Source organism: Xenopus laevis, chromosome 8L, assembly GCF_017654675.1.
Source record: "Xenopus laevis strain J_2021 chromosome 8L, Xenopus_laevis_v10.1, whole genome shotgun sequence".
Classification (NCBI taxonomy): domain Eukaryota; kingdom Metazoa; phylum Chordata; class Amphibia; order Anura; family Pipidae; genus Xenopus; species Xenopus laevis.
This window is the reverse complement of record NC_054385.1, coordinates 28,741,355-28,767,375: the sequence shown is the minus strand read 5'-3', so window position 1 is coordinate 28,767,375 and position 26,021 is coordinate 28,741,355. Positions and strand designations below refer to the sequence as shown.

At 39.3% G+C, this 26,021-nt stretch overlaps 1 protein-coding gene and 1 long non-coding RNA gene across 2 annotated transcripts; one reads left to right on the top strand and one right to left on the bottom strand.

Annotated features, from left to right (window-relative positions):
• Positions 1 to 2,880: 2,880 nt before the first annotated feature.
• LOC121396941 (threonylcarbamoyl-AMP synthase-like) lies at positions 2,881 to 8,136 on the bottom strand. The gene is made up of 6 exons (XM_041572598.1): positions 7,984 to 8,136; positions 7,028 to 7,221; positions 5,904 to 6,066; positions 5,331 to 5,496; positions 4,300 to 4,394; positions 2,881 to 4,085 (listed from the first exon to the last, which is right to left on the bottom strand). Exons 2-6 carry the CDS (start codon positions 7,202 to 7,204, stop codon positions 3,994 to 3,996), a joined length of 693 nt encoding a protein of 230 aa, XP_041428532.1. The 5' UTR covers positions 7,205 to 7,221; positions 7,984 to 8,136; the 3' UTR covers positions 2,881 to 3,993.
• Positions 8,137 to 12,398: 4,262 nt separating this feature from the next.
• Positions 12,399 to 18,895, top strand: LOC121396940. The gene is made up of 3 exons (XR_005963273.1): positions 12,399 to 12,771; positions 16,928 to 17,001; positions 17,907 to 18,895. It is a non-coding gene; the product is annotated as an uncharacterized LOC121396940 (long non-coding RNA).
• The last annotated feature ends 7,126 nt before the right edge of the window (positions 18,896 to 26,021 follow it).

Genomic DNA, 26,021 nt, shown 5'->3' with positions numbered 1-26,021 from the left:
ATTTCTAACAGCAATATACACCCTGGTCTCAGCATCAATAATCATAACGAATAATAATAATGAATTAAGGTCATAGGGCACAGCTCTATTGTCTGCAGCAATAACATTACTATTACTCATCAGTGAACCCTTGTCTACTTATTACTCAAGGAAAGTCACCAGCATAGTGCAACAATGGGCAGGGGGGATATTACTCCAAGTGGAACACCAGTGTAAATAAATATTGAACCGTTGGCAAACTGCAAACCAAACTTACAACGTGGAATTCATTCACATCAAGGCCTTTTCAACTTTGGACCTCCATAATTATTTTAATATCCCCAAATAGAATGAACTGATCTTTTTCTTTGCATTAAAACACATGACTGAAAAATATGTACATACTTAAAATATTTCCATACACATTCACAATGCACAAGGGCTTCATTATCTCTTCTGAGATAACCCTGCTACTTTCACTGACAGGAGAGTTATTTTATGTTTTCAATTATATCATGTAACAGGTGGTAAAATGTATCATTTGTAGCAGAAGGTGTGAATTAATTGTAAATCTGGGTAATTAAAAGAAATTAAAATAGAGATTCGCATGAGGGTGTTTGCTATTTATGTGCTATGAAGACAGAATGCTTGAGAGGCCAGTCCTGAGTATATCATATATGCAAAAGGCACTTTTAATTTTGAAGTGAGGGCAAATGTTGTGGTTGATGATGAGCCACTATTCCCAAATGAGGCCCCTATTTCTTGCATAGCTACCCTCTATACATGTTTTGAATATAACACGGCACAGCACCCCTACCTAAAAACCATCCAATAGATGTCCTTCTTTATCCTGGAGATAGGGCAATGGCTTAGAGTTATCAGTGATCCCAAATTGATGACAGATCAATGTATAATGTTGTACAAGTACTCAATTTCCCAGTTATATGTATAATGAGTAAAGAAGGCTGCATCAAACAGCAAACTATATGAAAGTGTGTTGAGAGACCATCACAGATACTGACTAAAAACGCTTTTCCTTGGCATGGCCACTTAGAAGGTTTAAAACTGTCAACAGATCAATGAACTTATACAAGACTGGTTAATAGTCCAGGAAGTATCAAGCTTCATGGTAAGTTAGGTTGAAAAAGCTCAACTCAACCCTTGAGAGGACCCTTTCTTTTTAAAAGAATGGTGGGCAGAAAATAGCATCTAATATCTTTCAGAAGCAGAAGATTGTCTTTGTGTAATTGTGCAATTGCCACCATTGCCTTTTGGTTTTGCCCTTATAATTCTATCTCAGTCTGCACTACTGAATGAAAAATGTGCAAAAGTAGCTGCATGGGGTCTGCAAGATGTGTTTGAACTCTCTACACTCGGCACCTAAGGGCCTAACTAAATAAAGGATATTAATAAAAAAAGTCTGTGTACTAGCACATATATGAACCAAATCACTGTTATCACTGGTATTGACAGGAGGCATTTTTAAGAACCTTGCAAGCACATGTTTGTTTCAATTACTATTAGTGATGGGCGAATTTATTCGCCAGGCGCGAATTCGAGGCGAATTTGCGCGTTTCGCCGCCAGCGAATAAATTCGCGAATCGCCCGCGAAAATTCGCGTCAAAAACGGGCGCCGGCGTCAAAAACGAGACGCCGGCGCCGTTTCGCAAAATTTTCGCCGTTTCGCGAATTTCGCGCGAAATTCGCGAATTTTTCGGCGAGGCGAAACGGCGCAAATTCGCCCATCACTAATTACTATGCTAGGATGTCTCAATTAATATTAATGGCAGCAGAAGGACACAGCCCAAATAGATTTCTGCCAAAGGTCCTGCCTTCACCTGCCACTTTGTGTATATGGGGTGGTGGTTGGGTAATAACTAATAAATTAGCAAATGCATGGGGAACATGTAGAAGATTCACTGACAAGTGGCCAGTGCAGTGATTCCCAACCAGTGTCAAGTGAGGAACATGTTGCTCACCAGTGGATGTTGCTCCCAGTGACCTCAGAGCAGGTGCTTGTTTTTCAATTTCAGGCTTAAAGGCTAGTTTTGGTTGCATAAAAACAAGATGTACTGCCAAACAGAGCTTCCTGTAGGCCCACATAGGGGCACCTACGAGCTTTTTTTCATGCTTTTGTTGCTCCTCTGCTCTTTTTATATTTGAATGTTGCTGTGAGGAAAGTACCTGGTGGTCTAGTGTGGGTGCAACAGGGATGGTCCATGAATGAATTTCATGGATTATTGCCATGAAATTCAAATATTTAAAGAGCCCACACTCAGTAACTTGTTGCCCAACATAGGTCTATTCCAATAGTTCCTGGGTGCGATCTCTAGTGTTTCTGTCCTTTCTTGACCCCTCAGCCTCTGCTTTGACTATTCTGTTGGATCCTGTCTTGAAAATGTGATATTGATAAACTGACTCGGCCTGTGACCTCGACTACGCTCCTGCCTCCTGATATTTTACTGTGTTTCCTGTTTGGTACTGACTCTGCCTGTCCTTTAACCACGCTCCTATTCTCCATTCCCTTTGCACATACGGTTCCCTTGCCTGCCCAGAACTCTCTCCTTGGTCCTCTCACATTAAGGGGTATAGTTATCAAAGAGTGAATTTAATAGTGAAGTTCCGCCACTAGAGTGAAATTCCGCCACTCTCCATTCATTTCTATGGGATTTTTATAGGCGTATTTATCAAAGGGTGAAATTTCACCCATTGATAAATACGCCTTTCAAAATCCCATAGAAATGAGTTGAGAGTGGCGGAATTTCACTCTAGTGGCGGAACTTCACTCTTTGATAAATTTACCCCTATGACCTGGTGGCTGGTAGTGGAGGGCTCCTGCTGAAGTGAAAGGAGAGGGGATTCCATAAAAAATATAATATTACCTGCTACACAAAGTCTGCATTGTTTTTTTAAACCAACGCTTTATTTGCCATGTTTTTACTACATTACAAATATGATTTCAAAGATTTTAGGAATGAATACAATTCAGTCAACAATAAATTGTTACAATTAATAAACAGAGACAAATGAGAAAACAAAGAGAAATAAATTAGAATTAACATACAGCTTTGAGGTAAATTAACACTAGCCATTGTTCCTGTCAATGGGAGCAGCATTTATGGAATGAAGGAGAAAAGGAATGACACCTGCTAAGTGCAGAATAGTGACCAAAGTGCCAAAAAATGGCACAATTCACCATGTTTTTGTACTTTTCCCCTTGCCCTGCACTTTCTACACATTTTTACCCCCAGTGCTCTGGCACTTGCATCTGGGGTTGCAGTAAATGATCCCTTGCATGTTTTACAAGTCTACATTCCCTCTGATCTATGAGCATATAGAGGTTTTCCAAACTGTTTTATAGAAAATGGTAGGAATGGTCACCTTAAGGATGACTTATGCCAATAAGGGTAATGTAGCCATCCCTTTTCACCACACAGCAGAAGGGAATTACTCAGAAATGTATTATAGCACTGGCATAATGGAACTTTTGTCTTAGCACCATAGATTATATCTATATATGTTATATGCCATATATAAACAGGGAAAACTCTAGTAAATAGAACACAGAACTACAGACATGTACATGTAGAATTACGACTGTCCTTATGAGCTGGACAGTAACATTTCCACATAAAAATCCAAGTAAACCGACAAATCCAATGGGACCAATTGGATTTTTCCAGCAATACACAATAGGGAACAGAGAAAAAAATGGGTTACTTTCAAATGTCCTTAACCTGCTAATTGGTTCCAAAATTCATTTGTATATCATTTTGTATAAAAGCTAATTTTAAAATAAGTCACTGTCATTATGTAAACACATATAACTTGCTGTAAACATGGGTAGTGTTCTACCATAAAACAATTTATATTATACAGCACAAAGATAAATAAATATGAATTTAAGAAAAACAGTTAAATAAATGAACATTCCAAGTAGTTCCAGTTTCCTGAGACCTGCCAGCAGGGCTCCAATACATATCATTAGGTTCCAAGACATCTATTATTGTGCTTCTACAAAACCCCCGGAGTGTTCTTGGCTCTCTCAAATAGTTGCATAATCTTAGTGGTTGGCACACAGCCCTCACGCAGGATTTTAATGATGCCTAAAAAAGAAAAACAGGGTCCAGTATGATCACCTCTATGAAGCAGCTACATCTTGAAATATTCCGTCAAGGTACAGAAGAGCTGCATATGGTTAGAAAGAATAATTTTGCCACAACCAAGCTTCAGGAGGTGCTTTGGAATATTTAAATTTGGAAAGACTGACTGAGATCTGATAGGATTTCAGGATGGAATCTCTCTCCGTGAAATACTCACCTTCATTTATTTTGGTGCAATTTACAACTGTGGATCCCACAAGCTCATTGGAGTATCCATCACATAGAACTGCATCCAGCTTATCACTCAGTCGGCTAAGGAAAATACAGAGATTGCACATAAATTGACAGTTCCTCTAGGCAAAAAAAGTCAGAATTGAGCATTTGCGACTTGGCAGTCCTTCTCAGAAATGTTTTCTATTATTAGGGTATTCAATAGACCACAAAAATGCATTATAAGTACACAAATGAAATGAGGGCTGCTTGGTTGTTAAATCTTTGGTACCCATGTTTTATAACTTTAACATGGTCGTTGCTACATAATTGTACATATGTTGCCAATATTTGTAATAGTGCAGGTATGGTCTCCGTTATCCGGAAACCCGTTATCCAGAACACTCCAAATTACGGGATGGCCATCTCCCATAGACTCCATTTCAATTAAATAATTCACATTTTTAAAACTGATTTCTTTTTTCTCTGTAATAAAGAAACAGTACCTTGAACTTGATCCAAACAAAGGTATCATTATTAATTGTAAGCAGACTTAGGGGCCTATTTATTAAGCCTCAAATTTATCTTATCGAGGTTTTTAAGGGGAAATTTGAATTTTCCGTTGACAAATTTTATTTTTAGAGATTTATTATATCCCAAAGTTGCTAAAAATACTTCATCTAAAATCTGTCAAGGTCATGTTGAAGTCAATGGCAGATGTCCCTACAGTTGTTTCTAGACAAGTTGAGTTTTTGGAACGTCAATCGTACAATATGAATTGATGCTCGATTTTGTTGCAACATTTTGTCACTCTGACTTTGTCGACAAAAATTATTGAAAAATGAGTTCAATTTCATGGGAGGGAGTTTGGTCAACTTTGTTTTAAAAAAGAGATTGAATCGAGTTTTTAGTAAATAACCCCCTTAATGTACGGAGTTCAAAATTTTGGAAAGATCACTTATCAGGAAAACCAGAGCTCCCAAGCATTCTGGATAATAGGTCCAATACCTGATGTAGCTACACTTTGACCTCACTTACGTTATCACCATATCATGATGGGTGCTATCACTTTCTCCACTTGGATTGGCCGACGTGATAGCTAAAGGCCCAGTCCTGTCTGTGAGATGAGCGGTGACTGTGTGGTCTGGGACCCTTATCATGATGGAGTCGTTAGTTCCGACTGTTTCATAGGCAGGACCGACACCTGGAACACAATTGAAGAATAATCAGTAAAAGTCCTGTGGCTGTTGAAGTGATGTCCGCTATTAGAAATATATTGATTCCCAATTGCCAAATGAGATATATTAGGGAGATTGCCTACAGAGGTGAAAAGGGAAGACTTACAATTCATCAGAATAAATCCCAGATGTTCATTTGCCAATAAAATCTCCTAAAAATAATTTACTACTGACTGTGTTTATTAATTATTTAGCCAATCATTTTGTGTTTATCAATTGGACTGTTCTTGTTTTTATTGCTTTGATGGTCATAATGTTTGATGGTATATGTTGGGTTTTAAATTTGGGTTGGGTTTTCACAATCTCAGTTGATTTCACAGTTTTTGTGAAAGTGACCATGTTCAACAGACAATAAAAAGAAATATTCACATACCTAATTTTTTAAGCCATTCTCCTTTCTGTACTATGCAGCTTATGCCTCCAGGGTATACAAGATCCATGAAGTTCCACAGCAAGGGGCTGAACGGGGGATTGATGACCCTCAGCTGGTCAAGGTTGGAAATGCAGATACAGATAGGCTTTTCTGATGGACGTTCCTATAAAAGAAGCCAACATATATAGAATATTTAGCTTTATACTTCTCCCGGAGAGTGTATGCAGTCATGCAGATGTTTCCTGCACCTTTTATAGTCATATTAAATTCTGCATTTCTGTAATTTCCCTTAGTACTTCAGTAGCACCCTGTATAACCTATTCTTCTCTAATCCCATTGCTTGTTACCCCTCCACTGACTATTCTTGCAACTATTCTGTAACTCAACCAAAGGAATACTTTCATTATTTATTGACTCTACAACCTAGCTATGGTCTGTTAAAGTCACTTTTAACAGGTCACACATTAAAGGGTTTGTTCACCTTTCAGTTAATGTTTAATATGGGGTAGTGAGTGATATTCTGAGCCAATTTTCGATTGGTTTTCATAATTTATTATTCATGGTTTTTGAGTGATTACGATTTTTATTCAGCAGCTCTCCAGTTTGCAGTTTCGGAAAACTGGTTGCTAGGGTCCACATTACTCTAGCAAACATGCATTGATTTGAATAAGAGACTGGAATATAAATAGGAGAAGGCCTGCATAGAAGGATGAGTAATAAAAAGTAGCAATAACAATACATTTGAAGCCTTACAGAGTGTTTGTTTTTTAGATGGGGTCAGTGACCCCCCATTCAAAATCGAAAAGAGTCAGAAAAAGAAGTGAAATTATTAGAAAAAGTAAAGAAAAAAAAATAAAGTCCAGTTGAAAAGTTGTGTAGAATTGGCCATTCTATAAAATACTAAAACTTAACTTAGGTTGAATCACCCATTTAATATGAGTTAGATAATATGTTCTGATACAGTTAGAGCACACTCTGGCTAGCATGATGCTTAGGGACAGCATTTCTTTCAGTATGAGAATTGGTGAGAATTATACTCCAGGAGCTTCCTCCAGCTCATCCATCCCTATAAATATTTTGTTGCGTGTAGACAAAATCACTTACAGTTCATGATGGCTACTTACCTTGATGGAGTAAATCCTGTTGATAGCTTCTGGGTGCTTGCAGGAAGCTGCCAGGGCATAGACAGTGTCAGTGGGAATTCCACACACTCCTCCATTATCAAGCATATTAGCAATTGTCCTCAAACTGCTTGTACGGTGGGACTGTGGTAAGATACAAGAGCTTACAACTTCCTCCATTTTTGTGGCTCTTGCTTCTACAAAACACAATACATAAAATCAATATTATCAATCAATACAAATACAAACTACAACATAACAAAAATAATCAGTTCATTAATTCTTCATATCATTTCTGAGAAGCAGCAGTTGTATGAGTTCTTCTTATGGTCCTCTAAATTGTTTATAAACAGTAAATACATCTTCCCAACAAAGGAATATGGGCATAAAACGTTTTTAACTACAGAGCTAATTAATACAATGCTGATCTGTAGTTAGTTTGATAGTTTTAATCGCCCATTGCTATCTCCTAGTGCTTGAAATGATTTATTATATGGTAAATGATTCTGACAATTCCCCCTGCCACAATAAACCCTGCATTTGCTTGTTGTATAATAAATATTTTTCATATATACTGTTCTACAACAATGAATGCCCCATGAATAAAGAATGAAATTGATAGCTAAAGCTTTCATTATACCAGGTATAAGGATATAACCACATTCTATAGATTATCACTTTAACTAGTTAGAATGCTGTTGATGCAGAAATGGTAGGTAAGTTTGATCTGTTGCCATTCAAGGAACATTTGTGTATTATTCTCTTCATTTTCTTTGTAATAAAATATAAAACAAACCATTTTGAGTTAGAGTTCTAAACACAATAAAAGTACATGGATAGTATATAATAATACAGTGAAATGACATTGTAACATATAAGAAAGATATCCAGGAGATCTTGCAGATACATTTTCATTTCTAAAGAGGATTAGTTCCTACTCTCTGCTGTTTCTGACTTACCAGCAGTGATGCTCCAGTCGGGTGCTGCAAGTTTCTCAGTATCCCCAGTGTAGAAGTCAGTGCCTTGTGAGTGTCAGTGGCAGGTTATATTCTCTCTAGGGACTGGGAGGAGCCATACCTGCTTACCTAATTAACTGCTGGTATTTCCATTTTACCCGCATTTCCTTCTCTGATCAGTATCAGTCAAGGTTCTCATTAAATGAATTAATTTCCCTCTCTCATATGTACTCCCTGCAGGGCATTACATTATATGGTGTCTGCTTGGGACATTCTGCTAATTATTATTTCGATTTTTATTGCTATAAAGGAGCTGACAATTTAATACATTCTCTTAAAAATGTTTGTTTTTGTTTTTTTAGTACAGGCATAGAACCTAATACCTAGAATGCTCTGGACCTGGGCTTTCTGTAATTTGGATCTTCATACAATAAGTCTGGTTGGAGAACGAAACCCCGTACCAAAAAATCCCCCTTAACTGCCTGTCATTGCCCCCCTTTCCCCTCTCACTCCCCACACTGTGAATCAGTCAAAAAAAGAATATGAAGCAGTAGAAGATGATGCCATGGAGCTCCGCTGCGCTGCTCTGCATTTTAGGGTCAGATTTTTGTTAAGGTTTTTTTTTTGTTTTTTTTACTAATGCAATGCCCAGCAGTTAAAGGGGGGCTTTTTTGGTACAGGGGTCAGTTCTCCTTTAAACATTAAATAAACCCAATAGGATTGTTTTGTTCTAATAAGGATTAATTATACAGGTATGGGATCTGTTATCTGTAAACCTGTTATCCAGAGAGATCCATAGAATATGGATAATGGGTTTCCGGATAAGGGATCCCATACCCATCTTATAATGGTTTGTCCCCTTACCCCCACAAACACATATATACCACATGCTGTAATTCAGTCAGGTTTGGCACCACAGAAAGGGACAGAACTTTTAAAATCCCCCCCCCATTTAAAGTCAATAGGAATTGCTGCCATGCTCCTGGTGCTGTAAAATGACTGGGGGGCCAATCACTTAAAAGTGCAGCGGCACATGATTTATGGCGTTATAGATGTGTTATATGAAAGGACTGGGAGTTTGGTGGGGCATTTATCTTGATTGGGGGAAATGTTGAGCATTTTGTCCCCCTCCCACAAAGCTGCATGAAGTCAAGCAAAAAAACTTTAAAAGTCACCTAATTTCCATTAACCCTCTGCTGAACCCCCTACTGTTTGTTAAAAGAAAGGCAAATAACTGAACCCAAATCTGTCCAGTTTTTAATTCAAAGAGCTAGTTTGAAGAATTCTAAATAACAGATCCCACATCTGTATTTGCAGTGAGAGAAACTCTCTGCCTGAAACGAATTAAAAATCAGTTGTCCTTTTAGCAAATGAAAGAAGGTGATTGTTTTGTAGGAGACAAGGTTAGCCAACTTGCTCCCAGGACTGGTTCTGTCACTATTTGTAATCACATGGGAAATTTCCTGTCACTGAAGTAAACTGAAAATTGTTTCCATTGGATCAGTAAAAACAAAACAGGAAATATCCTAGGAAACTGGTGAAACTTGATGGATGCAACGTTTGAGAAATGACATCATACTAAGAACCATTGTGTTGGTTTTTTGTGTTTCTACAGCTCGGTTTCCCCTTCAGTGTAATGGCACAGGGGGCTCTTGTGGGTACTTTACACTTTTTGTTTTTTAAAGCCTCTGAAACTGCTCCCTCTTAGACTTGCATTGTATTCACCAACAAGTGTTCATATCAGGGCTTGGCAGCTGTTAATGCCTATATTCTTAATTTTACATGTCATTTCATTTTCTTTCTTTCCTTAACCTCAGCTTATTTTAATATTTATTATTACTGTAGAAATTAATATATATTTTTTTTACTTTGCTTACCATTTCACTGGGAGGTAATGGGGAATTAGGGCTGAATTTAGTGGGTGGGTGGCTTTTTATAACCATAACTAGTATGATACCATGCTTGCCATTATTTTAACTAAGCATGTGCCCCTATGAGGTATATATATAGGGAATAATGCTCCACTATTGTAAAATATAAGCTATTATAAGTTACTAAGGAGTTCTGTGACACAAAAAAGCATGAAGCTGGACATATACTGTACTTATTTACTAAAGTAAATATAAACATTCACAATATATTTAATATAAGTATGCTTAGAGTGCTAATCTTAGCACTTTTTTTAGTTTTTATGATATTAGCAACTTTTTCCCTGCTACTACAATGAATTTCAAACAGCAGCACCATCTGCTGGTACGTTGCAATATAAACGACATACTTGCTCAGTAGGGCACTCTGAACTATTATGCACACATTTGTGCTGAGGTCGTTTACATGTCTTTTAAGAATAAAGCATAAGCATAATACATATAATTAAATTGCAATATCAGTCATATAGTATTAATAGATGTATCCCATATTTGGAAAATTTATACAGGTATGGGACCTATTATCCAGAACGTGGTTTTCCAGAAATTAGTATTTTTCCTTAATTTTGTTCTCTATGCTTTAAAATAATTTAAACATTAAACCCAACAGGTTTGTTTTGCCATCAGTGTGGATTCATGTAGCTTAGTTACCGTCAAGTACAAGGTACTCTTTATTATGCAGAGAAGTAGGACAGTTTAAAAAAAAAAAGTACAAATTTGGAGCTTTCTGGATAATGGGTTTCTGGATAAGTGATCTTATATACCTGTACAATGTACACAGGGACTTTTTGCAAGGCACAACGCTTTAACTCCCATTACCGCTGTCAGTTCAGCTAATGAAGACAATGCCGGGAGGGTTTCCTAATTTAGTAAGAATAATTAGCAATGTATTTCCCAAGTAGTTTATAATTATTATATTATTAAATGTACAAATTTGCACACATTATTGGTTGAGATCTGATCTCTGTTATCGAGAGATAACTAGTTTGTTATCGAGATCAATCTTAGTTTGCCATCTGCTGGAAACTGAGAAAACAGCATTTAGTTATATTTACAAAAAATATACAGGTATGGGACCTGTTATCCAGAATACTTGGGATCTGGGCTTTTCTGGGTAACAAATCTTTCTATATCTTTAGTCTGTTAAAAAAAATGTAAACTGATTAAATCCAATAGGATTGTTTTTACCCTAATAAGCATTAGTTACTTTATGTCTTAGTTGGGTTCAAGTACAAGCTAATGTCTTTTTAATATAGTGAGAAAGGAAATTATTTTTATAAATTTGATTAAAATGGAGGCTATTGGAGATGACCTTCCTGTAAGTAGGAGCTTTCTGGATAATGGGTTTCCAGATAATGGATCCTATACCTGTATATACTCTGATTTTATATGTATTGTTAACAAATATTATTTTAATATATTAAAAAAGTTATGTTATGGTAACAGTCTAGCCACTTTATTCCTTCACTTTGCTCAAGTGCAAACATCAATATCTTTACATCTTAAAGGGGTTGCTCAACTTTAAATGAACATTTAGTATGATGTAAAGCAGTGCTGTGTAACTTCTGTGGTGTCGAGGGCCGGAATTTTTGTGGTCTACATGGTGGAGGGCTGATAATGGAAGCCAGTGTTGACCACTCCCTGTTTTTAAAGGATAATTCAACCCTTAACTTAAAAAACCCTACCTCCTACCCTACGTAGGCCAACCCTCCTCCCCCAGCCTAGCTGCTACCCTGGAGAAATTTAGATGCATGCGCAGTTGTAGCAAACCGGGAAATTGCTCCAAACCCCATGGAGTTGCTGGTACCCAGCATTCCGTGCAATAGCCCTCCTACAACGTGCTCCCTGTAATTGCTTTTCCACCTGAGAGTTGGCTGCACTGTGGCGCTGCTACCAGCAGAGAGATCCTTCTTCCCTTCTAAGGGAACTCTTGAATGTGTGACTTTTCGAACCTGCCAGGGAGTGGGAGTGAAGATGGATCCACCCTGGAAGTATCTGCACTTGACAGGTGCAGCGTCGAGTCTGTACCCCTCCCCTCTGAGTGAAACCCCATACCTCCTGCCCAATGATACACACACAAAACACTGGTTTGGAAAGAGATGGCCGCAGTTGTTTATTTAACAAAATAATACCATACTTAACATGTATAACATATTTAACTTAACAAGCAGTTTGTATAACAAACCATTTTACCCCACCTTTATATCATCCCCCCCCGGGACAAAAGGGGGGGGGTGTGGGTGCTGAGCCTCAACTGGTAAGCTTGGTTCCTCCTCCATTTTCCCGGGCCCTAAACCAGGCTACATCCCATGGGAACCCAGGCCTACCAGGCTACATACCATTGCTGCAAAATACCCCATTTTAACTCCCCCTGGGGGTCCTTGTAAAGGTACCCTCCGCCAACTGCGACAGTAACCGCTATGCTACAGGGAGGGGGGGCGGGATGCTGCGTCCTGCTGCTTCCACGTCCCGGCGCCGACTGGTGAGTATCCTGTAACTCTGCCTCCTCTGCCGAACCCGGGAACAAATTGGCTAATCCTAGCGCACCACAGCAAAAGGGGGCGGGGAGTGGCCCTCTCCTTAGCCCTGTCAGGCCCTGCTTCCCTAACCGGCTCATTGGGTTCCAGCCTGTTACTCTTCACTGTCACCCCCTCCCTCTTTCTCTATCAGAGATAGGGATGTGTGCCTGCTCCGACTCAGTAGCTCTGGACTTGTGCAAAGCCCTGTCTGATACCCCCTGGCCAGCCAAGCCAGCACCTGTCTCCCTGTGAATCTCATTGCGCCCATGACTGCTTCTTCTGCGACTGACTGCACCTTGCCCTCGCTCTCCACTGTAGATGGGCAGCTGTCGGGAAAGTTACGGGTAAATCATGATGTGCATGTGTGTAACTGAGCAGGTGAATGACACATGGCAGGGGGCATGGGGGGTTCTTTCTCTGGCCACATCACAGCAGGTTAGACACTGTTTGGGGCACCACATTGGCTCCCAGCCTGTGTATATTAGCAAGGACTATACACTTATACTCTCAATACAATGTCAGGAGATCTGTGTGTCTGTCCATATATTATCTGGCGTGCCTCCGTCTGTCATACAGCTGCTGTGACTTCATGCACAGTACAACTACATGCAAGTACAAACGTTCTTGGCATGTGCACAAATATTGTATAGTGGGTTTGTATTTTCATTTAATGAGCACAGTCATTGATTATACTGGGACGCTACACTCCAATAACCTAGGGTGAAAGCCAAATCTCATATTTGTTGTCCTGTTGTTTTCATGCTGCCTGTTGCCATTTGGGAGATAATAAAATATTTGGTCAATTTACCATATGTATATGTTATCGGCATCAATGGGTCGATTGTTTTGACTAGCAAATGACACGCTTACTGGGGCAGATTGCTGCTCAGAAAGACTCAATAAATTGCATGGATCTCTGACAGTCTGTGGTTATGGGCATTTTCTACTCTAGGGAATCATTTAACTCATGAAGCCTAATATTCCTGGGCCCCTTGGCGCTGTAAACAGATTTAAAACACTGTTTCCTGGTTGCTATGGTAATTAACCCCCTAGCAACCAGATTACAGTTTAAATTCTTATCTTTAGAATAAAAAAGTGTAAATAATTGAAAAAGTTTAAATGAACTCTATGAACTGATCATTGTTTTGCTTGACCTCCTTCCTGTAATAAAGGCAAGTAGCAGTAATGAGCTCTGTATAAACAACCCCCCCATTCTACACATTTGCTTTAGTCTCAGGTTTATTGATAAGAAGCAGTTCATTCATGGAGTTTAATCACGGGCTAGGAACTGAACTAACTCCTCCTTCTCCCACAATTAGAAGAACCAAGATGTGGGATCAAGTGTAAACAAATGTGATTTCCATTTCAATTTTCAGCACTTTGACTCACTACTGGGTACTAACTTGGACACTGTAGGATGCATTGAACTGTATCACATACAGATGCTGAGTTTGAGCTGAAGTTACATATGCAACATCTTGAAAAAAAACCAAGTTCTATTCAAAACTAGTGATGGGCGAATAAATTCGCCTGGCGCAAATTTGCGGCAAATTTTGGTGTTAAATTCGCGAATCTGCTGCAAAAATTCCCTGGCATCGATTTCCGTTTTTCACAATTATATTTTGTGAAATCGTTGGAACTTCACAATTTTTTAGTAAAAACTTTGAATTTGACGATTTCACAAAGTTTGTCTTGACATATTGTTTTTGTGATTGGCAGTAAGGGGAATCTCAAGTTTGAAGAGCACAAATAGCTGGTGAGGCACATGGTGGGAGAACCCCACCATGCATTATACAGTATAACACATTTGTAATGCAGTGGACTGGTTTGCTTTGCTTCTTTTTGCTGCTGGAAGTCTATTTAAAGGGGACGATAGTCTATTTTATTGTAGGTATGAGCATTTAATAAGCTAATTGCACCAAACATCCTCTTAACATATCTGCATATGCCTGTTATTATTTCTATATAATACACAAAAGCCATGAATATCTTGTAAATTATATACTTATAAACGGTGACTAGTGATGTCATCAGTTATAAACGATGAGTAGTGATGTCATTTTTGTCACATGACTCTAAAACTTGTATATTATAATACATAAATGTCATGGAACTGCTCGTGACTTATAATATCCTTATATTTTACAATAGGGGATAATTTATTCACTGTATATCCAGGTTTGGGAAGTGTTATCCAGAAACCCCTTATAATTCTGTTATCTGCCTTTTTATGGTGTGTTTCCTAAAATAATGGGATTAGTAAACACATTGTGACAAATATTTCCATGCATCTATGTGTTCTGCATATTGCCTAATGCAGGGATTTGAAATTCATGAATCACAACTTTAAAATAGATTCTCATGCAGTTCACGGCTGTCCATCACTATCCTTTATTAGAGTTATTATTTTCGTCAAATATTTGAGTCATTTAAAAGCACCTATTCCTAATTCTGAACAGTATCTTGTATCTTGATCCTATTGAAAAAAAAGGTTCTCCTTGGCATAATCTACAGCTTCAGACAGAGCAATATACTGTATCCTAATCATCCATACAATTGAATCGACAGCATTCAAACAGAAACAGCATTCACTACCCTAAAGCCACAGATGAATAGCTGTGTCTTCATTTTTTTGGCTAGGAAATGTCTGAAAAACTAAAATTTTTAGAGGTTTTCGAGGTATTCATATTTTTTAGAGGATTTCCAGTTTGTCCTTTTTTTTTATTCAGATCTTTTAATAAATGGCATGACATTTGTAGTTTTAGGGGTCCATTTATTAAAGCTTTCATTCATCTGATCAAGGTTTTTAAGGGGAAAACTCAAATTTTTAGAGATTTATTTATTATACCCCAAAGCTACTAAAAATCCGGATGAAAATACCTGTTGAGGTCTTGTAGTCAATGGTAGTTGTTCCTGAAGTTGTTTCTTGACATCATGATCTGCGCTGGAGACTCCAATAAAGTCTGGGTTTTTGTCAGATAATCTGATGAGTTTTTGCAGCAACAATTCGATAAAATTGAGTTTTCAGAGCCTCAATTATACGATACAAATTGACGCCTGATTTTGTTGCAACATATATTCATTCCGCGATTTTTTGAGAAAAATTATTGATAAATGAGTTCAATTTGTGGAAGGGAGTTTGGTTAACTTTGTTTTAATAAAAAATTAGATAAAGTCAAGTTTAGTAAATAACCCCATGGTGTTTCTAAGTTTAGTCGTGGTTTCAAAAACCTCTAAAACTACTAAAATCTGACCATTAATAAATAGGCCTCCCTGATTCTGTCTGGAGGGATGCAAATGCTGCCCTGCTGGAACTCACTCATGTGCACCTTGATCAGGCAGTTAGGGGCCGATTCACTAACTTCGAGTGAAGGATTCGAAGTAAAAAAACTTCGAATTTCAAAGTGTTTTTTGGGCTACTTCGACCATCGAATGGGCTACTACGACCTTCGACTACGACTTTGAATCGAACTATTCGAACTAAAAACTGTTCGGCCATTCGATAGTCGAAGTACTGTCTCTTTAAGAAAAAACTTCGACCCCCTAGTTCGCCATCTAAAAGCTACCGAACTCAATTTTAGCCTATGGGGAAGGTCCCCATAGGCTTGGCTAACTTTTTTTGATCGAAGGATATTCCTTCGATCGTTGGATTAAAATCCTTCGAATCGTTTGATTCGAAGGATTTTATTGTTCGATAGAAGGAATAATCTTTTGACCGTTCGATCGCACTATTTGCGCTAAAATCCTTCGACTTCGATATTCGTAGTTGAAGGATTTTAATTCCCAGTCGAATATCGAGGGTTAATTAACCCTCGATATTCGACCCTTTGTGAATCGGCCCCTAAGTATCCACTATCTAGCAGATGCCACCCCTTAAATAAAGAATTTATCAGAAACCCATAGACACATTTTTAACTATGGAAGCCCTTCCTTCCACGCCGCTTGTGCGCTATACAAACAATCTGCTAGAAGGCAGGAGGGCTTTGCTAGGACAAAAGGTTCAACTTTATACATGTGTTTTTTTTTTACACAGCTCAAACTCACTAATCTTTTTACTGAAAAGCCGGGGCATAACTCTGCAATAACCAGTTAATATAAATAGTTCCACTAATTAATTTTCTAATAAGTCGGTCCATGGGGGTTCAGTGGAGTTTGCCCTATGTTTACACAATACTAATCTACATGCCCTGTCAATTCTATGTGTTGTCATCACTTGGTATGTAACTTTGCTAAGTTTATACTAAAGTAACAAACTTTTTTGCATAACTACATCTCAACTGCATACGTTTAGGGGCCCAATAATGTTGCTGTGGGGTCCAATTACTAGTTATTCCACTGCTGAAAAGTTCAGGTAGATGACACTCATATAATTCAGTAAATAGATGCCAATATAAAGTAATATAAACGCGTGTTTAAGAAAACGCTCTTGTGGGATACAGGTTCTGATGCTGAGAATCTCAGCCATAAAGCATGACACGGCTTCTGTTGTTTGCCACATAGGAAATAGAATCAGTCACATGAATACCAGGAAATAGAGTGCTCCATGCAAGCATTAAAACAAGGAGATCTGCCAGGTATGAAATTACAAGATGTATCTACTTACTACATACTTCCCTCTTCTTTATAGATATTTCCTGCTGACATGGGAATTGCAGCAACCCAGATCAAGCCACAAATATATTCTAAAAATTGTTCAAATGTTTTCCAAAATATATGATTTTAAAGGAGTATAAACCCAAAAAATCATATGGCTTAAAAATGCCATATTTGATATACCAGCATACAGTTTCAGCTTCTCAATAGCAGCAGTGATACATGGCTTCAAACTTGTCACAGGGGGTCACCATCTTGGAAAGTGTCTGTGACACTCACATGCTCAGTGGGCTCTGAGCAGCTATTGAGAAGCTAAGCTTAGGGGATGTCGCAAATTATCAAGCAGAAAATGAGGTTAGTCTGTTATATATGCTGATGCTACAGGGCTGATAATTCAATTCTGATGCTAGTTGCAATGGTTTATGTGATGCCATGTAGTAATTATCTGTATTAATTACTAATCAGCCTTATATTGTCACATTTATATTCTATGTGTACTGTATATTGTGAGTATCTAAGCTCAGTAAGTGATAGCAACACAGAGCATGTGCAGTAAATCAGCAGAAAAGAAGATGGGGAGCTACTGGGGCATCTTTGGAGACACAGATCTTCCCTGCTAAAGGGCTGTGGTTGTCTTGGGCTGGTACAGAAGCACAAAACATAATGTACAACATTTCTAGCTAGACTTTTTAGTTAGACTTTAGTTTGCCTTTAAAACCTAGCTCACTCCTTTAATGCAGGATTCTGCTGGAGGAGCACTATTAACTGATGCATTTGGTAAAAACATGTTTTCCTGTAACAGAATCCTTTTAAAAGCCATCTATTGTTCTGTGAGGCTACAACTGTATTGTTATTATAATTTCTTATTTCTTATCTTTGTTTTCAGGCCTTCTCCAATTGATATCCCAGTCTGTCTTTCAAACCACTGCCCGGCTACTAGGCTAAATAGTCCCTAGCATCCTTAAAGCTGCTAAAATTCCAGATTGGAGAGTTGCTAAGCAAAAAGCTAAATAATTCCAAAGCAAATAACAAAAAGAAGATCGATTGCATTTTGTCTCAGAATATCACCATCTACATCATTTTAAAAGTTAATTTAAAGGTGAACTACCCCTTTAATCAGACGCTTTAGTGATATTTTATATCACAAATAATTTCCATCACTTTCCAAACAGGTTGAAGTTGTATATCAGTATAGGTTATTTGGGTATCTGCCAAGCTGTGTACAATTCAGTTTTTCCATTCTGCCAGGATAGTTTGGCTGAGTCATAGACACGCAAGATCCTTAATATATGTTTCATGTTGAGACAATACGTGGTTGTGGTGCTTAATTCTGCATACTGTAGGAAGCATTATTTTAAATTCTGACACACCTGCTAATCTTGTATCATCTGTAGGGAAACTTTAATGGCAAACTATGTGCTTTTGATTACATATCATTAGACAAGATTGTGACGTATGATACCGACTGTAAATTCCACTAGGCCAGGACAATTAGTCACATATGTTCATTTTTATATTGATAAATACTGATACGGGTGAATTCCTACAGTCATATACAATACGTCTATTTATATGCAAGTTATTTAGGATAATGTGTCACAACTGCATTTGAATGCATTTATTTTCAGTTTTGAAATAATCCCCGGCCCTCTGGTAGTGATGATAAGAAGTGAATGGTTTCTGTCAATTGACACAGTGCAGCCCTAATAACTGGCTTAGTGAGAGTTCAAATCTATTTATAATGGTCAGAGAAGGAATTTGGCTCCCCTTCACCAACACCAATGTGGCTAAATTAGCTGCTTAAGGGGGTTATTTATCAAAAGTCGAGTTTGTGAGTTTTTTTTGTACCTTGAAAAAACTCAAATTTGTACAATAAGGGGGAAAAACTTGAATACTCAAGTTACAAAAATATTTATTAGGAGATAGTGGACAACAGCCTAACGCATTTTGTGCCTGTTGGGGCACTTACTCATAGACTCACAGCATATGATTAAGTGCCCCAACAGACATGAAACACGTTAGGCCATTGTCCACTATGTCCTAATAAATATGTTTAACTACTTTTGACTGATTTTTAGATGCACTGACTATTGTTGTTATTTATTTGATAATAACCCCCTTAATAAATTCAATAGGATTGTTTTGCTTCTAGTAAGCATTAATTATCCTGTTATCCAGAAATATCCATAGACTCCATCTGCATAAAGGGTTTCCAGATAACGGATGCCATACCTGTATCTTACAGTGGTTTGCCCCCTAACCCCTAATAAATATGCACACATTCACATATATATCTTATGCTGTAATTCAGTCAGGTTTGGCAAAAGTGATGGGCGAATTTCTCCCGTTTCGCCAAAAAACTCGCAGTCAATGGGCATCCAAATAGTGTTGACGCACGTCGGTTTTGACACAATCGACTTTTCTGACATATGTCAAAAACTTTTTGACGCAGGCAAATTTTCGCCTGCCGATGCCCTGTCGGCATCATTTTTTGTATTGTTATGGATGTGCTATTTGAAAGGACAGGGAGTTTGGTAAGACATTTATTCTGAATTGGGGACATTTTTAACATTTTGTCCCCCTTCCACAACGCTATATACAGTTAGGCAACAAAACGTTCAAAATTGCCTAATTTCAATTTGCGTTAACCCTCTGCTGAACCCCCCTGTTTATTGAGAGGAAAGGCAAAAAAGAGAACCCAAGAGCTACCTTACCTTTAAGGCAGGGATCCCCAACCTTTTGAATCCGTGAGCAACATTCAGAAGTAAAAGGAGTTGGGGAGCAACACTTGCATGAAAAATGTTCTTGGGGTGCCAAATAAGTGCTGTGATTGGCCATTTAGTAGCCCCTATGTGGATTGTCAACCTACATTAAGGTTCTGTTTGGCAGTACACCTGGTTTTTATACAACTAAAATTTGCCTCCAAGCCTGGAATTCAAAAATAAGCTCCTGCTTTGAAACCACTGGGAGCAACATCCAAAGGGTTGGAGAGCAACATGTTGCTCACGAGCTACTGGTTGGGGATCACTGCTTTAAGGTAACTATTAGCATGTTATTGAATATCTTATTCTTAGCAACTTTTCAGTTGGTCTGCATTGCAATTTGCTTTCAAATGGAGATCAGTGACCTTGTATCCAAAAAAAGAAAGATTGCTTTGTGAGGCTACAATATGATTACTACTGTAACATATTATAGCTTAGCTTTCTATACAGACAGTCTCCTATTCATATTCCACTTTCTAATTCAAACAACTTCCTGATTGTACTGTAGCAACCAGATTGCTGCTGATATTCCAAACTGGAAAAAATTTCAATTACATGAGCAGCTGGAACGAGCATCATGCGGAAATTATGACAGGTATTAATGCTAATCATTAAAGGTACTTGAATCCGAAGATGCTTCCTGTTGCACTTCCCCATAGTTAAACTGAACACCAGTGTGTCTCCTATTTAAAATTGTGGCATGGCATACTAAGATCATTAAATAGTGACTACAAGGTAAGATATTGGGGTTAGATTGTGGTACTTACATTTGAACTGCTAATACATTATATGGCTGTCAAACAATATTATTAATATAATAAAATATATGAATTACTAAACAATAAATGATCTGGAGATATATTTAGATTTATTTAATTGTCCCTTTATCATAATTTTTCCTTCCTTTCTGGGTACAGGTATGGGATCTGTTATCCGGAAACCCATTATACAGAAAGCTCCGTATTACAGGAAGGCCATCTCCTTTAGGCAGTGCCGGGCCAAAGCGGGCACGCGTGTAAGGGGAATGTCTCAACACAGGCCCCCAACATAAGAAAGTCGAGAACACAGCTCTTAAAAAAATGAAACTTTGTTTATTTTCTTGTACGTCACTGGCAGTCAGATACAAAAATCAACAGACCTTTCAACAGTCATTTCCACTTAAAGCTTTACAATTGCTTTCCGACTTAGTAGTCTGTGCATTACCACTCAGCGATTAGTTTAGGGTTTTCTTTTTACTCACAACCTGCTGGTCCTCATTGGTCTGGCTCGGTGATCCGGTGCACCACTACACCCCTTCACCATTCCACCAGCCCCCCGCTTCGATCATCCGGCACTCGACCAGTGCCCCTTGACCACTCTGGCGGGTACCAGCCACCTTGACTTGAAGTCTTCTACTTCCGAGGGTGGAAGTAGAAGACTTCAAGTCAAGGTGGCTAACAACCTCACCACTATCACCCTATCTTGGGAATTATTCCCTGGATCCTAATCCAACTACGCTCCTTGTCGGGGCAAAAGACTACCCTTTCTTTCTCCCTCTACCTAGTGCCAGTGCTATTACTGAAACTTCCTATCTAGTTAACTACCTGATTCCGGGCCAGTGTTCTTCTTCTCAACGAAACTCTTGCATCACTTCGCCTCCTCCCATCAAAAGCCTCTGACTATGGGTGTGGCTGCCCTTTTATACCCAATTTGGGGAAATTCCCTCTAGTGGTAGAAAAACAGAATTGCTTCTATCTATAACACTCTACTGCCACCTAGTGGTTTTTTAAAATAACCATTTACACAGTTTTACATACAAACTCTCATTAACATTACATAGTTCACAAATAACATTTTAACTCTTTCACCCAATCACAACACAATTCACTCTCTTACAAGTGCCCTAGGCAGCCTGGCCCGGCAAAGCGCCCAATACGCGAGTGCGCATGCGCGAAAAAAACAGAAGTGCGCATGCACAAAAAAATACTTTGCAAACGCGCACATGGGCCAGAGCAGGGACCAGACTAGGGAATAGCAGAGGCAGAGAAGGTGCGTGCCTGGTGCCCCTCCAGCTTTGCGCCCTAGGCACGTGACTTCTCTGTCTACCCCTAGTTCCGGTCCTGCCTTTAGGGGTAAATTTACTAAGCACGAACATTCAGCAGCGATGGGTTTTGCAGCCAGGGAAAATTTGCTCATACAACGCTAATTTACTAAACTGCGAAACTGCATCCAGGGCGCTGAACGCTGGCGAATTTTAGCTAGCGTTACTTCGCCAATCAAAGCAAAGATTTACTAGCGTTCAATTATGCATAGCTCAACTTTGTTGTCTTCACTCAGGCTAATTTGCATACAGCGGGAAATTATTAAGTTGAATGGACGTATATGTTGCAGCAAATACATTACATTACACAAGTCTACGGAATCTTAATAAAGAAAAAACAGTTGTTATAATGCCCACTGTATAGTTTATGTTCCATATGTTAGAAAATGTATGGGGGAACCCAGTTACCCAAAAGGACTTTTGCAGGCTATCACTCAGAACAAAGGAAAAGACGCCAGCGTTTTTTGGGATGTTTTTTTTTTCCACTAAAAATATGATGTAAATAACAGAACACTAAGGAAGATATATGCACTCCACTTCACCTGGTCTGAGCTGGCGAATGCAAGTCTGGCGGAAGAGGTAACGTTCAGTAAAATTCGCATCTTAGTGAATTTGTGGAGTTACGTCCATTCGCCAGAGTGAAAATTCGCCTGGTGATAGAGTGGGAATGACTGCTAGCTAGGGTTGCCACCTGATAGGTATTTTACCAGCACAGCCGGTAAAAATGATGGTTGATCCCAATGTTATTAATAGGGAAAAAAGAAATATATAGGAAGGCCGGTATTTTTTTCCAGAAAAGGTGGCAACCCTAACGCTAGCGTCTGTCTCTTTTGCTAGCGAAGTTAGGGAAGTCCTGCACCCGTTAGTAAATCGGCGAAGTGCCTGAATCGGTAAGGATGGCGAATCATCGCCAGCGTTACTCGCTTAGCTCTTTAGTAAATCTGCCCAATAGAATCAATTTTAATCAAATAATTGAAACTAAATATTATTCCCTTTTTCTTTATCATATTAAAACAGTATATTGTACTTGATTCTAACTAAGCTATAATTGATCCATATTGGTGACAAAACAATCCTTTTGGGTTTATTTATTGTTTAAGTTATTTATTAGTAAACAAGGTATGAAGATCTTAATTACAATAAGACCCTGAGAATTCTAGATAACAGGTCCCATATCTGTATTTGCAGAAATTCTCTGCCTGAAACAAATTAAGGATCAGTTTCCTTTTAGCAAAGGAAAGAAGGTGATTGTTTTGAAGGATACGGTATTAGCCAACTTGCTCCCAGGACTGGTTCTGTCACTATTTGTAATCACATGGGAAATTTCCTGTCACTGAAGTAAACTCAAAATTGTTTCCATTAGATCAGGGGTCAGCAACCTTTACTATCAAAAGAGCCATTTTGCCCCCTCTTCCACTAAAGAAAAATAGTCTGGAGCCGCAAAACATAACACGTCTTATAAACTTTTAAAAGTTTTAATCTTTTTTTAATTTTAACTGTTACAACAACAGAATACAACAAACAGAAGTGCAGTGTGTATGTGTAGGCCTACTTTGAAATAAATGAAACACTGAATAGCACTATTAAATGCTAGAGTTCTCATCTGCTTAATGTGACTTCTGTTTCTGAAGGTCCATGTTGATCTCCCTTCTCTTGTCTTGAGTGTGTGATAGCGGTAAGGACCATGATGAATAGTCTTGCAGCGGCTTGGTCTTGCTTTCACTTCTGGGACGTCTATACAGCCCTTGCCTCTGCTGGTGGCTTCCTGAGTGTGTGACCGCGGTAAGCTAACTGTTACAGGCAAAACGTGAAAGGCAAAGCAGCAAGACTGAGCCACAGCAAGCAGGATGAAGAGCCGGGTTGCCTACCCCTGCATTAGATCATTAAAAAAAAACTGGAAATATCCTAGGAAACTGATTAAACTTGATGGATGCAACGTTTGGGAAATGACATCATACTAAGAACCATTGTGTTTGCTTCTCTTGTTTCTACAGCTCAGTTTCCCCTTTAGGGTAATGGCACAGGAGGCTCTTGTGGGTATTTTACACTTTTTGTTTTTTTAAGTAGCCCAAAAAGATGGCAATAAAGCCTCTGAAACTGCTCCCCCTTGCATTGCATTCACCAACAAGTGTTCCTATCAGGGCTTTGCCCTACCAATAAACGCAGGTGGTACTGGACTTCAGACAAGGTACATAGGCCTTCCCAAACTCTTCCAACATCTGCTGCAAATGTCAAAAAGAGGACCGCCATCAGAAATCGCAGGGCCCCATACGACAAAATTTCCTGGGCCCCCTGGGCTGCGCCCACCGCAAGCCCCACCTACAGGTCTGCCCTCCCCAACCCACAGGTCCGCCCCCCACCACACAGTTCCCACATGTTAATAAAAAGATATTGGTGGTCAGGGCCCCCCATAAAAAAACATTTGCGGCCAGGGCCCCCCCCATTAAAAAATATTGGTGGCTGGGACCCCACATGAAAAAAAAAATTGGTGGCCAGCCCCCCCCACAATGGCCAGGGCCCCTTACACGTCTATGCCTTCCCAAAGTCAGCAGCTCTCAGAAAGATGGGGCCCGGATAATCAAGTAAGTGTGGCGTGGCTGGGTCCCCCTTACCCTCGGGGCCCCCTACAACTCTCCCCCCTGTCCCCCCCTGATGGCTGCCCTGCATATATGGTAGACATGCCCCCAAGCAAAGACCTTTGGTCCCAGGTATCAAAACTGGCTCAGCAAATCACAGACATACGCCTCATAATACCTCCAGCCCTAGCATTACTAGGCATGTTCCTGTATCAGATACATAAAAAAACTAAATATATCATTGTAGGATGGTCTACTCTAGTGGAGCACTATTAATGAGTAACTGGAAAAGGTCTTCACTCCCAGACATGGAGGTCATTAAAAAGAAATGCTCTATATCAATGTACATTTACCACCATGTGTCAAAACCATCGTCCATTGGGCTCTCAACTGGACACTCCTTCCTTTACCCGTTGATCTAGACCATGCCTCCCCATGTGTTCTACACTGTATCATTAGTTTATTGGTGTAACAGATTTGATTGCTTACTAGTGATGTGCGGGCCAGGCAGATCCCCGCTGGCCTACCCCGCACCCCCTTTGCTTTATAGCCGCGCGCCTGCTTGCCCCACCCCTTTTGTGATGTCATTGACGGGCGGGGTGGGTTGGCGCGGGTCTATAAAGGGTAGTCGAAAGTCAGGCGTGGGTGGGGAAAAACCCGACCCACACATCACTATTGCTTACCTATGTGACAAGCTGGTTGCCTGTACACATCATTTTTGGGAGAAATTAGCAATGGTAGGCAGGTAAACAGAGGATCAGGAGCATAAAGACAGGGACACAGCGTCTGCAGGCAAAAAACACAGGTTTATTCAGTCACGACATACAGTTCATCAGCGTTTTAGCTTCACACATTCAAACTTTAGTGGGTTCTCACATACAGGTTGGTTTCCATACTCAGGAATATTCAGGCTTTTTACTAAGTCCCTTTTACTCTCCCCTCCAGGGACAAAAATTCACCAGCTACTGGTCTGTCTCACCTTCTGGCAGTATCTCAATCACTTTAGACTCAATCTCAATGAGCTGCTCCTTGCAGTTGCAGGCAGCACCCCAGCCCCTCTGAGGGAGCTTCCTAACACTTAACTATGATTAAATACTTTTCCACAGAACAGCCTTCCTAAGGAAAGTGAGCTCCAACATGCAAATAGGACAACTGGAATGGATTGCCTGTTCCTCCCGGAACCATATAACTTCCAGTGCCAGACAGCAAAATCCTTTAAACTGAGACCATTCTCTGTTTAGACACATCTCCCTTTATCACAGTTTCCAACTCCTACAGGGGAGAAATTAAAGGCAAAACACACCTTCACTGAGGAAGGGCCATGTGGCTCCATAAGTTTGATCTTTTGTAAAGTTTCTACAGCACCATGGAATAAATTCACGATTAATCAGTTTGCTGCAAAATAAGGTATTGCCTCTCTTTTTGCTTGTTGGATTAATTGCTGGCATGTGGCTAGGCCAGTGTTTATACCTGCATCCCCAAAACCTGACTTTGTGTTGAAAACATACCTTTTTATACTTCTCCGGAGTCATTCTACCACACATTGTATAAGGGCTTGATCTCCCAAATGCAAATTGTTTGAA